The sequence below is a fragment of the Coregonus lavaretus genome (genome assembly GCF_964263955.1).
Source record: "Coregonus lavaretus genome assembly, chromosome: 16".
In the NCBI taxonomy this organism is placed as follows: domain Eukaryota; kingdom Metazoa; phylum Chordata; class Actinopteri; order Salmoniformes; family Salmonidae; genus Coregonus; species Coregonus lavaretus.
This window is the reverse complement of record NC_140003.1, coordinates 25,913,775-25,926,582: the sequence shown is the minus strand read 5'-3', so window position 1 is coordinate 25,926,582 and position 12,808 is coordinate 25,913,775. Positions and strand designations below refer to the sequence as shown.

At 42.9% G+C, this 12,808-nt stretch overlaps 1 protein-coding gene across 4 annotated transcripts in view; it reads left to right on the top strand.

The window, feature by feature from the left end:
• LOC311143620 (unconventional myosin-Ib-like) overlaps positions 1–12,808 on the top strand; it is a 127,676-nt gene that overhangs the window by 86,795 nt on the left and 28,073 nt on the right. For all 4 annotated transcript variants that reach the window (XM_084179478.1, XM_084179475.1, XM_084179476.1 and 1 more), the window contains 5 exons: positions 2,306–2,453; positions 3,629–3,747; positions 9,319–9,405; positions 9,580–9,645; positions 11,230–11,334. In XM_084179478.1, coding sequence (XP_084035604.1) covers positions 2,306–2,453; positions 3,629–3,747; positions 9,319–9,405; positions 9,580–9,645; positions 11,230–11,334 — 525 coding nt within the window. The remainder of the gene's footprint in view (positions 1–2,305; positions 2,454–3,628; positions 3,748–9,318; positions 9,406–9,579; positions 9,646–11,229; positions 11,335–12,808) is intronic.

Genomic DNA, 12,808 nt, shown 5'->3' with positions numbered 1-12,808 from the left:
CAGATGGATTCCCGAAGCTGTTCATTCATTATGTCTATTATTTATCACACGCCCGCTGGACACACATAGCCTATAGATAATCGTTCGGACAGAGAGAGCGAGCAGCTCTCAAACAGCTGGTTGTTGCATGGCGTGAAGACAGACAACGGTAGCGGAAGGAAAGATGTTCCAAGTTATGATATCTACCAGTAAATGCTAAGGCAAGAATGGGTATGCAAACAAGGTAAAAGTTCAAAGTCTTGGTTGAATATTTGCAGTGCACAATTCAGTCATCATGGAATAACCTACCTTGAAAATGACATTTACTCTAGGCTCTTTGGTCCTTGAAGTTATGGTACCCGATTTAGAAGTTCTACTGCGCCAATATAATATGTGATTTATTTTCTGATCAGTTTTATCTGATCAGTTTGTTTCCTGCCGTTTCAATGGAAGGGTGTTGCGCTTGTTGTGGTAAAGCCATATGCGGTTATTATGAGCAAGACAACATCGAATGTTGGCTTCAACTTAGTTTTCCATACAAAGCGTTCCAATACAAAGGGAACCCAGTTTTTGGTTGCGTTCTCCTTTTAAAACATGATACGGTAACCCCTCAATAACTCTTCAACATCTCAAATGGCGAGACTGACTAGCTACCACATGGACAGACTTCATTAGTGTGTTTGTGCCGGGAGAATGCTGTCTTTAGTCATGCAATGCCCACATTATTCTGACATAGAATGTTAAAATAATGTGAATGTCAATGCATAATGCCATTGGGTAGGCCTATAAAAAAAAAAAAAAAAAGCTTTATTCTTAGTGGTAATGTATACTTGTTTTGCATACATTTTGGGGGGATTTTTTCTATAGGCTAATACAACAATTAAATATAAAATGTAGGTCCTTGAAAATTAAAATTAAGTGTTTGAAAAAGTTATTGAAAGACCTTGAATTTGACTTGTCTGTATACAAAAATGGTATGTTGTGGTATCGTTTTGGTATCAAGTATCGTTCAAATTCTGCCCTCTCGAGCAGTGGTGTCTAACTCATTTTTCCGGGAGGGGGCGCATTCAGTCTTCAATGAGGTCCGTAGAGCCACACTGAAATATGTTATATTTCCTTGCTGTCAAAATTATGCTCTATCCATCGATTTTGAAATGTTCAATGCTCCCAGACGTCTAGTGATTATTAGCGAGCTGGACAGTGAAGATACTGTATGAATATAGGTCCATTATTTTACATTTACATTTACATTTACGTCATTTAGCAGACGCTCTTATCCAGAGCGACTTACAGTTAGTGCATACATTATTCTTTTTTTTTTTCTTTTTTTTTCATACTGGCCCCCCGTGGGAATCGAACCCACAACCCTGGCGTTGCAAACACCATGCTCTACCAACTGAGCTACCTCCATGCCGGCCATTCCCTCCCCTACCCTGGACGACGCTGGGCCAATTGTGCGCCGCCCCATTGGTCTCCCGGTTGCGGCCGGCTACAGCAGAGCCTGGATTATCATTTCTACACAGTTTCGATTTGGTTTTAGTGATTTTAAAAGGATACTTTGTGATTTTGGTAATGAGGACCTTTATCTACCCTTTATCTACCTAGCATATACCCATACACTTCCAATCATTACGCTAACACTAGTTACAGTAGCAACTGCGCTAGCGCTAGTTAACAACTCCCTTCAAACTGCACACAGAGAAATAAAATAAAGTGCACAATGTATTTATTGCAGATTTCAAAGTGCCATGTGTTATTTTCTGCGAAATCCTCTAGAGCAGCGGTGTCAAACATACACGGGTCCAATACGGCCCGCGGGAGGTTTGAGTAAAACAAATATTTTAAAAAGCAAAAGGGGGGGAGAAACAAACTCACTATAATTTAAAGGGATACTTAGGGATTTTGGCAATTAGGCCCTTTATCTACTTCCCCAGAGTCAGATGAACTCATGGATACAATGTTTAAGTCTCTTTTCTTTGCTGTTACAGTAAATCTATCAAAATCAATGTAAGAACACAAGGGCATGCTAATTTAAAAGATGGCTAGTCATCATTAGCCTGGTTTTGTATGGAATGCAGGCACATTATGGGACACAGGTCAGGCCATTATCAATTATAGAAAGATTGGTGTGACCAAATTGTGCTGGTGCAACCAACTGAAAAAGTTGGTGGCACTGCCACCAGTGGAAAAAGTTATTGTAGAACCCTGCAAATAACTACTCATTAACAGATCAAGATGAGTTATTCTGCACCTCCCCTTGCTCCAACTGATCCCGTCAAACACGCTGAATGTCTGATTGGCTGTCTCTCTCCCTGTGCCATCCCAGAATGCCATGCAGATTGTGGGCTTCATGGAGGATGAGGTGCAGTCGGTTCTGGAGCTGGTGGCAGCCGTCCTCAAACTGGGGAACATTGAGTTCAAACCAGAGTCCAGGGTCAACGGCTTTGACGAGAGCAGGGTCAAGGACAAGAATGGTGAGACCATAGTCGGACTGGACAACCAGCAGCTTTGCTGTGGGACACAATCGTTTCCTGTTACAGTACACATGCACACACATCTCACTTTTTAAATAACTTTGTGCCCACTTGTGGATACCAAATAATGTGGATGCCTGCATTTCCCTTGCATCTTGAAAATTTAAATATCCCGTATTGTGGCTGTAGAAAATATTGTTTTGGTTATGCATTGTCTTATTAATTGAAGGATAGATAAGATAAGCACACTGTAAGGTATCGGTTAGATTATCACCACTGACCAATAGTCAGTCCCTCCACCACAAGCCATGCCTGTAAATTATATCAACAGTAGCATATGTGTTTGTTATTGTACTTCCCCCTACTGGTTAATGATTAATACATTTAATGGCTTACTAAGGACAATATGCTATAGTTTATGATTGTAAGTACAATAGGCCTATTGATAACCCTACTGATTACAGCTGTCCCCTATTAAGCAAACATAATATTTAGCATGTCTTAGTAACCCAGCCATGGCACAACTTTGCATTATTTCTTTGCAAACACAACTTCTCTACATGATGTCACACTAAAGTGGAACTCCACATGGTCTGTGGTGTGAATCATAAAATCCACACATCTACTTTCTAAAATTACACCAGCTTATTAATGGCATTTCCCCTTGTGACCATTTGACGGCTGTATGGACTGTCATGGTACACAAAGACATTAGTCAACAACACCACTCTTACAGAAGACCATTTAGTGAGACAATTGACATGTAAATACCTAAGGACATTAAGGTTAATGCGCTTCAGTAACTCCTCTTAAACACTACTATGTCCAGCTGCTTTGGGAATTCCTGGCCAGGAGACACAATACTGATCCTAAAGGAGATCCTCTGAGAAGAGAGAGAGTAGATTACCTTATCTCTTTATGGAAAGGGTTTAGCTAATGCCCTTATGGCTACCCACTGGAACCCTGATACTGACATCATGTGCCATTGTTGGTAGAGCTTAATGTTGATATGGATTCCATCATCCCTGCAGGGGATAAATGTATTTTATTGATAGATTTCATCTAGTCATTGCCTATTTGTTTCTTTGCCCTAGGCCTGTATACAAAGCTCTATGATGATTGAGTGTTTGTCTTTTCTCTTAGTGAATGTGTCTTTCCTCTGCTCTATCTTCCAGACCTGAAGGAGATGTGTGAGCTGTTGGGGATTGAGCAGTCTGTGCTGGAGAGGGCTTTCAGCTACCGCACTGTGGAAGCCAAGATGGAGAAGATGTCTACCACACTCAACGTGGCCCAGGTGAGAAGAACTCTCTGTCATCACTGTATAGCAATAGGCTTGGGCGGTATACCGTATACCGGGGTATTTGGAAATAGCCATGGGATGGTTTTTCAATACCGTAGAAAATATTTCTTATATGTTTAAAAAAAAAAATACATTAGAATATTTGTAGCTACTTTTTAAGTAAATACCTGCGGTCAACTTGTGCAATACGTTAGGAGATAAAGAAGATTGGCTTCTTCATTTCACCTGTCACATATCATTATGAAGCTTACCGGTAGTCCCTAGTCACTTGGTGTTTGTTTACAAGCACACAGCAGCAAGAGACCGGAGCCTTGTGAGTCGCTCACTGTTGTGCAGCACGCGCCAGGTGCTCCCGAGTGGCACAGCGGTCTAAGGCACTGCATCTCAGTGCTAGAGGGGTCACTACAGACCCTGATTCGATTCCAGGCTGTATCACAATCCGGCCGTGATTGGGAGTCCCATAGGGCGGCGCACAATTGGCCCAGCGTCGTCTGGGTTTGGCAGGTGTAGGCCGTCATTGTAAATAAGAATTTGTTCTTAACTGACTTGCCTAGTTAAATGAAGATTCAATAAAATAAAAAATAAAACAAACTAGTTACAGTATGGAATTCACAGCTAAATGGTTGCCAGCTAGATATCTTATATAACTATTAAGTTAAATGTCTAAAATGTGCTAAATGCTCTGCAGTTGTGCGTTTGGTTTTCTAATTTAGTAGCTAGTTAGCTATCTAGCTAAGTGGTTAGCTTCTTGAGTTACTTGTGAAACTTTGAGCTGGGATGTCTGTCCTGAATATAGTTTAGGTCAGAGACTGTATAAAATGTTCCCAATGCGCTCGTTAGCATTTAGATGGCACAAGGTCAGTATGAAGGTATGACAATCTGGATACCGCTCAAGCCTATATAGCAACACACTACTTTACTTTACATAATCTATTTAAACATGAGTATATATAATGTAATATTATATGCCACTTATCAACTTACAGTGAGTGGCAGTGCATACATTTTAGTATTTGTATGTGATCCCTGTGGGACTTGAACCCACGACCTTGACGTTGCTAGCACCATGCCCTTACCAACTGAGCCACCCAGGACCACCGAAAGGTCCTGTCATCATTGTATAGCAACACACTTCCTTTCATGATAGCACTGACAGACTAAGTCTTAGGGGATGTTTCACACTCCAGTTCTGGATGGATGGATGAGAAAGGAGAAGATCAATTCCCTCTGACTTAGTTCTCTAGCAGCTAGCTAACCCCCATCCCATCCCCACCTACTGTACATGGAAACATATCCATAATAGAAGAGGGGTTGGTGAATTCTCCCCTGGAAATGCAGAAGTTGGTCATATTTTGGAGGTTAGTGAGTTCAGGCAGCAGGCACATTCATCTTTTAGATGAGAGGAATAGAAGCTAGTCTCCTCTCCCAATCCTCGAGGTCTGTGAGTTCAGGCAACATTCAGTTGGAGATGAAAATAAAGTAATAGAGGCTAGTCCTCGCCCTAGTCCTCGCCCTAGTCCTCGCCCTAGCCCTCTCCCTATGCTCCACAAAATCAGCTTATGAAGGAGGGTAGAACAAAGGGATGAGCTTCACTTCTCCTGAAAAGTGATTTAAACACTCTTGGCAGATATCTGCTAGCCTGGTCTCAGATCTGTTTGTGCTGTGTTGCCAACTTCTATACTCATTGCCGTGACAATGACCATAAGAGTTGACAAGGCAGCACAAACAGACCTGCTTCCCTGAGACAGAGACACCACCCCCTGGTGCTGCTGTGTGGTGTCTCTAGAGTCCATCAGAACTTATCTTAACAAATAGATAGCATAAACAGAAGGGTATAAAAAGGCCAGACAGAGACAATAACTCAGAGCACATTGGTTGTAGCTCTTGGAGGAACTATCAAACTAAGGATCACCAGATTATCCATAGCACATCATCACCAGTTCAAACATCAGCTCCAAGAAGTGTTTGTTTGTCAGGGAGGTTATGCCTGGTCCTGTCCAAGTTTAACTCTTCCATTCTGTTTGTGTGTGTGTGTGTGTGTGTGTGTGTGTGTGTGTGTGCCTGTGTGTGTACAGTGCATTCGGAAAGTATTCAGACCCCTTGACTTCTTCCAAATGTTGTTACGTTACAGCCTTATTCGAAAATTGATTACATTGTTGTTGTTTTCTTCTCATCAATCTACATACAATACCATAATGACAAAGCAAAAACAGGTTTTTATAAATTTGAGCAAATTCAGACCATTTACTCAGTACTTTGTTGAAGCACCTTTGGCAGCGATTACAGCCTCAAGTCTTCTTGGTTATGACGCTACAAGCTTGGCACACCTGTATTTGTGGAGTTTCTCCTATTCTTCTCTGCAGATCCTCTTAAGCTCAGTCAGGATGGATGGGGTGTGTCGCTGCACAGCTATTTTCAGGTCTCTCCAGAGATGTTAGATCGGGTTCAAGTCCGGGCTCTGACTGGGCCACTCAAGGACATTCAGAGACTTATCCCGAAGCCACTCCTGTGTTGTCTTGGCTGTGTGCTTAGGGTCGTTGTCCTGTTGAAAGTTGAACCTTCGCCCCAGTCTGAGGTCCTGAGTGCTCTGGAGCAGGTTTTCATCAAGGATCTCTCTGTACTTTGCACCATTCATCTTTCCCTCAATCCTGACCAGTCCCTGCCGCTGAAAAACATCCCCACAGCATGATGCTGCCACCATGCTTCACCGTAGGGATGGTGCCAGGTTTCCTCCAGACGTGACGCTTGGCATTCAGGCCAAATAGTTCAATCTTGGTTTCATCAGACCAGAGAATCCGCCCTGACCAAGGCCCTTCTCCCCCGATTGCTTTGGCTGGGCGGCCAGCTCTAGGAAGAGTCTTGGTAGTTCCAAACTTCTTCCATTTAAGAATGATGGAGGCCACTGTGTTCTTGGGGTTCCTTCAGTGCTGCAGAAAATTTTTTGGTACCCTTCCCCAGATCTGTGCCTCGACACAATCGTGTTTCAGAGCTCTACGGACAATTCCTTCGACTTAATGGCTTGGTTTTTGCTCTGATATGCACTGTCAACTCTTGGACCTTATATAGACAGGTGTGTGCCTTTCCAAATCATGTCCAATCAATTGAATTTAAACACAGGTGGACTCCAATCAAGTTGTATAAAGATCTCAAGGATGATCAATGGAAACAGGATGCACCTGACCTCAATTTCGAGTCTCATAGCAAAGGGTCTGAATACTTATGTAAATAAGGTATATATATTTTTTCTGTTTTCCCTTTGTCATTATGGGGTATTGTGTGTGTAGGTTGATGAGGGTTTTTATTTATTTAATCAATTTTAGATTAAGGCTGTAACGTAACAAAATGTGGAAAAAGTCAAGGGGTCTGAATACTTTCCGAATGCACTGTACCTGTGTGTGTTGTTTACATGAGGAATGACAGCTTTTCTCTACTCCAGTGTGGCTGTGTGCCAGAGAATGAGCCTCTAGTAACTATAGGGATGTTATTTGGCCCACTCTAGGACACGCCTCTTCAAACAGCTCAATGTTTAATTTCACTGTTATTCCCCTGTAGCTCAGTTGGTAGAGCATGGCGCTTGCAACGCCAGGGTTGTGGGTTCGTTTCCCACGGGGGGCCAGTATGAAAATGTATGCACTCACTAACTGTAAGTCGCTCTGGATAAGAGCGTCTGCTAAATGACTTAAATGTAAATGTTCCGTTGTGGATTGTTGGAAAGAGAAACATTCTACAGCTGGAGTTAGTGCCTTGCAAAAGTATTCATCCCCCTTGCCGTTTTTCCTATTTTGTTGCATTACAACCTGTAATTTAAATGGATTTTTATTTGGATTTCATGTAATGGACATATACAAAATAGTCCAAATTGGTGAAGTGAAATGAAAAAAATTACTTGTTTCAAAAAATTCTAAAAAATAAATAACGGAAAAGTGGTGCGTGCATATGTATTCACCCCCTTTGCTATGAAGCCCCTAAATAAGATCTGGTGCAACCAATTACCTTCAGAAGTCACATAATTAGTTAGATTGTACACAGGTGGACTTTATTTAAGTGTCACATGATCTGTCACATGATCTTAGTATATATACACCTGTTCTGAAAGGCCCCAGAGTCTGCAACACCATTAAGCAACGGGCACCACCAAGCAAGCGACACCATGAAGACCAAGGAGCTCTCCAAACAGATCAGGGACAAAGTTGTGGAGAAGGACAGATCATGGTTGGGTTATATTTTTTTTTATCTGAAACGTTGAACATCCCACAGAGCACCATTTAAAATCCATTATTAAAAAATTGAAAGAATATGGCACCACAACAAACCTGCCAAGAGAGGGCCACCCACCAAAACTCACAGACCAGGCAAAGAGGGCATTTATCAGAGAGGCAACAAAGAGACCAAAGATAACCCTGAAGGAGCTGCAAAGCTCCACTGAGGAGATTGGAGTATCTGTCCATAGGACCACTTTAAGCCGTACACTCCACAGAGCTGGGCTTTACGGAAGAATGGCCACAAAAAAAGTCATTGCTTAAAGAAAAAAATAAGCAAACACATTTGGTGTTCGCCAAAAGGCATGTGGGAGACTCCCCAAACATATGGAAGAAGGTACTCTGGTCAGATGAGACTAAAATTGAGCTTTTTGGCCATCAAGGAAAACGCTATGTCTGGCGCAAACCCAACACCTCTCATCACCCCGAGAACCCCCTCCCCACAGTGAAGCATGGTGGTGGCAGCATCATGCTGTGGGGATGTTTTTCAACGGCAGGGACTGGGAAACTGGTCAGAATTGAAGGAATGATGGATGGCGCTAAATACAGGGAAATTCTTGAGGGAAACCTGTTTGTCTTCCAGAGATTTGAGACTGGGACGGAGGTTCACCTTCCAGCAGGACAATGACCCTAAGCATACTGCTAAAGCAACACTCAAGTGGTTTAAGGGGAAACATTTAAATGTCTTGGAATGGCCTAGTCAAAGCTCAGACCCCAATACAATTGAGAATCTGTGGTATGACTTAAAGATTGCTGTACATCAGCGGAACCCATCCAACTTGAAGGAGCTGGAGCAGATTTGCCTTGAAGAATGGGCAAAAATCCCAGTGGCTAGATGTGCCAAGCTTATAGAGACATACCCCAAGAGACTTGCAGCTGTAATTGCTGCAAAAGGTAGCTCTACAAAGTCTTGACTTTGGGGGGGGTGAATAGTTATGCACTCTTTCTGTTTTTTGTCATATTTCTTGGTTGTTTCACAATAAAAAATATTTTGCATCTTCAAAGTGGTAGGCATGTTGTGTAAATCAAATGATACAAAATCCATTTTAATTCCAGGTTGTAAGGCAACAAAATATAAAAAATGCCAAGGGGGGTGAATACTTTTGCGAGCCACTGTATAGCTTGACTGATGCCACTTTCACGTCCATAATGACTTATCTATCTGAGCTCCATGGGCCCTGTCCCAGTTGACTGGTGAATGCTACACTACTAAAAGCATTTGCCTGAGATATTTACTACAGCTATTATTCTCTGCGTATGAGAGCACTGAAATCTATATAGTAAGCCCTCATTTGTGATTTTCTAGGCCTACTATGCCCGTGATGCCCTGGCCAAAAACCTCTACAGCCGTCTGTTCAGCTGGCTGATCACCAGGATCAATGAAAGCATCAAGGTAAGGCCTTTCTCTGGCCTCTCTCTGGCCTCGCTCTGGCCTCTCTTGTCTCATGATTTATTCTACACTGTATTATTCTACAAGACATTGACTTTAAAGATATGCCCTACCAAACTAAAAGACACATTTTATGTGTGTCTTATACTTTCTCTTTCCCTTTATTTCTCCTCTCAGGCTCAAGCAAAAACACGCCACAAGGTGATGGGAGTCCTGGACATCTATGGTTTTGAAATCTTCGAGGTAAGAGTAATGGCACACAGTTAATGAAAGGGGTCGCCTAAATGGACAGAAATATGTCCAGAAATGACCTCACACCTCTCATCACCCATGAGCGGAAGCTTATTGTTTGCCTAAAATAAAGAATTTGTGTGGTTTTGTGAGAGAATACATTTGACATGAACAACTAGCAACTTAACTTCCACAGTGCCTCTTTAAGTTGATCTCTAAGGTACATGTTCCTAATGTTCCTGACTGTTCCCCACTCATTATGAAGTTGTTTCATTCCTCTCTCCTGAATGTTGTTGTGTCTGGGCCGACAGGATGGAGTAAGTACACCTGCTGAGGGTATGCTGAGTGCTGGGTGCAGTGTGCATGCTGTGATCTAGCTCAGCCCTTAATCCTAGTCTTAATTCAGATCATATCTATAACAGGACCTCCCTTGTGTTTTTTTTTGTTGGGGGGGGGGGGTATGAAAGAGTATTGGTGTGTCTCTTAAGGGAAGAAGAGAACATACAATAGCAGAGCTATTCTGAAGAGTGTATGAATTAGCCTTTTTCCAGATCTGTTAGTGCTGGCTTGCCAACTCCTATGGTCCTCATCAAGCCAAATGTTTGGTATGACAATAACCATACGGTTTGGCAAGGCAGCACAAACAGATCTGGGACCAGGCTATGTATGAACACCCTCCTTCTGTTGCCATGTGGGTCCTTCTCTTCCTGACCAGAGGTCACCAGCATGTCATTCATGCCCAGTAGGTATGCTGTTCTAACCCTCTGTAACCTAAGCAAATGGAGTGATATTGTTACCTAACCCAACGCTGCTGCTGTTAGCCAAGAGTAATGACTGGAAACTAAACTGGTCTTCTTAACTGATAAGAAAGGGGGATAATTTAGATAAGTTAGGTATTTTAAATGGTTAACAATCTTTTATACTTCATGCCTGTTCACTGTCTCTGTTCAATGCTGTTGAAATGAGCTGATAAACACTGAAGCCTTGCCAAGATTAGTTAACATGTATCCATGATAAGAAACACAGATAGGATTATACTATCAGGCAGCTATCTGTCCTTTGGATTTGTTCAAGAGCGGTTGTAAAGCAATAAGGAGGAATGCCAGTCAAAGAAAGTTCTATGCCCTCATTTGCCCTGGCTGTTTGGTACTGTAACTAGTATTGCCACACATGTATAGTCTGTTCCCACAGTAGTTCAGAGAGAGAAGAGATTATCTCTGTTTGTTTGGAAAGATACATTTTCTTTGTTAGCGTGACATAACAGTGAAGGAATGGGGATCAAGGAATTGTTGTCTTTTTTGGCATTACCCTAGTGGTATCCAACAAGGAAGCCACAGGGGGAGAACAGGACCCGGGAGTGACCTGAAAGCTTATCGAAAGCTGCATGTCAACATAGCAACAGGTGGCAACAGATGGGGGCCATTTCACAGTGTCAGACAGGCAAGAGAGGACAGCAGTCAGTATATTACTGAGTTTTACCCCCAATATGTACTGAATGTGGTGTGATGTGGTACCATGCTGTGTGCATCTGGAATTGCTACATTTTTGCCTATTTAGAACATGAGTCTAAATGGTGTCAATGGGGGTTCTCTACAGGACAACAGCTTTGAACAGTTCATCATCAACTACTGCAATGAGAAACTGCAGCAGATCTTCATCGAACTGACGCTACGCGAAGAGCAGGAGGAGTACATCAGAGAGGTAAACTGTCCCCTGTTCCCTCGTCCACCTTACTGGAGACAACAAGGGTGTGTTCACTAGGGCATATCGTAGATTTTTTGTGTCAAACCTTTCAAAAAGGACAACAAAAATCAGTGTTTCTTATTGGGACAAATCGTGTTAGTCCCTCCCTGTTTCAGTGTGTTTTCTTCTCTTTGGTGCTTAATGAACACAACCCAGTCGTTGCACTCTACTGGCATGTAGTCAGAGGAGGGCGTTGCCCCATAAAGCCATCCATCTCTCACTGTTCTCTTTGTGGCCCCCTGATACCTAGTTTACATTCCACACATTGACAGCCCAATTTGTAGTGTGAACCAGGTTTGTCATGCAGTGTTTTAGTACTGGGCTGTGTTATTGATCAATATCAGTCTTTCACCTTTTGCCTTCCCAGTTTTCTCTTTATGTCCCTCTCTTGCTCTTTCACTCCTTCCTATCCCATCTATTTTGTCTTTTACTTTTCTCTTTGCCTCTGTACCCCATTTCTCTCTTCCTCAATTTCCTATTATCCATCTCTATCTTTCTAGTCCCCTCTTTCCATCCCCATTCCTTGCCCTCATCCTTCTCTCCTGCTCTTTTCACCATACTTTCCATCTCTCTCTATCCCTCTCACTCCCTCTCTTGCCCTACTTTCTTCTCCTTTCTCTCCCTCCCTCTCTCCCTCTCCTCTGTGGGCTTTAGGGACGGAATTGATCCTTCACTCCAGCAGGGGTAAACACACTTCTCCCCCTGGGGCTCAGGCCTCTGTTTGCTTTTAGAGCTCTAAGTATGTGAGTGCTGCTCCCTTGACCTCCCTTCCATGATATTCCACTGCCTGGCCTCCCTCCAGAACAGTGCATGGGAAAATACTACACTGTGGAAGACAGGAGGGGACAGGGGGCGGGACAGTGGGGACCACTGACCAATCAGGATGCAGAGTTCACATCCCCAGATGGCTAACCCAGCCCCGCCCCTTTCCTCTCCCCCAAACCTGGAACCTCTGTTTGTCTGTCACACAGACCAAGTCAACCTGGAACCTCTGTTTGTCTGTCACACAGACCAAGTCAACCTGGAACCTCTGTTTGTCTGTCACACAGACCAAGTCAGCCTGAACCACCAGTTTCCAGCCACAACATGACATAAAGCTCCAAATCCAAGCCCTATGGCTCGGCACCATTTGTAGTGTTGTTCATCCAGGCACTCTCAGAAACATGTCGTAATCCTGAGTCTTGTGCTCTTATTGAATTGTATATAAATGTATATACGTTGAATAGAAAATATCTTATAAGGACTGTTACTGTATAAGGCCCAAGCTGCAGCTGTGTCTGCCCATGAACACAGCAGATCTAGATCTATAGAAAAGGTCAATGACTGAATAGCTTTGGTCAGCCAGGCTAGACAGATGTTTTAGATACTATCAGACAGATAGCGAACTGCTTAAACGATTCTCAATCTCTTGACTTCATGGCCCATTGGTTAG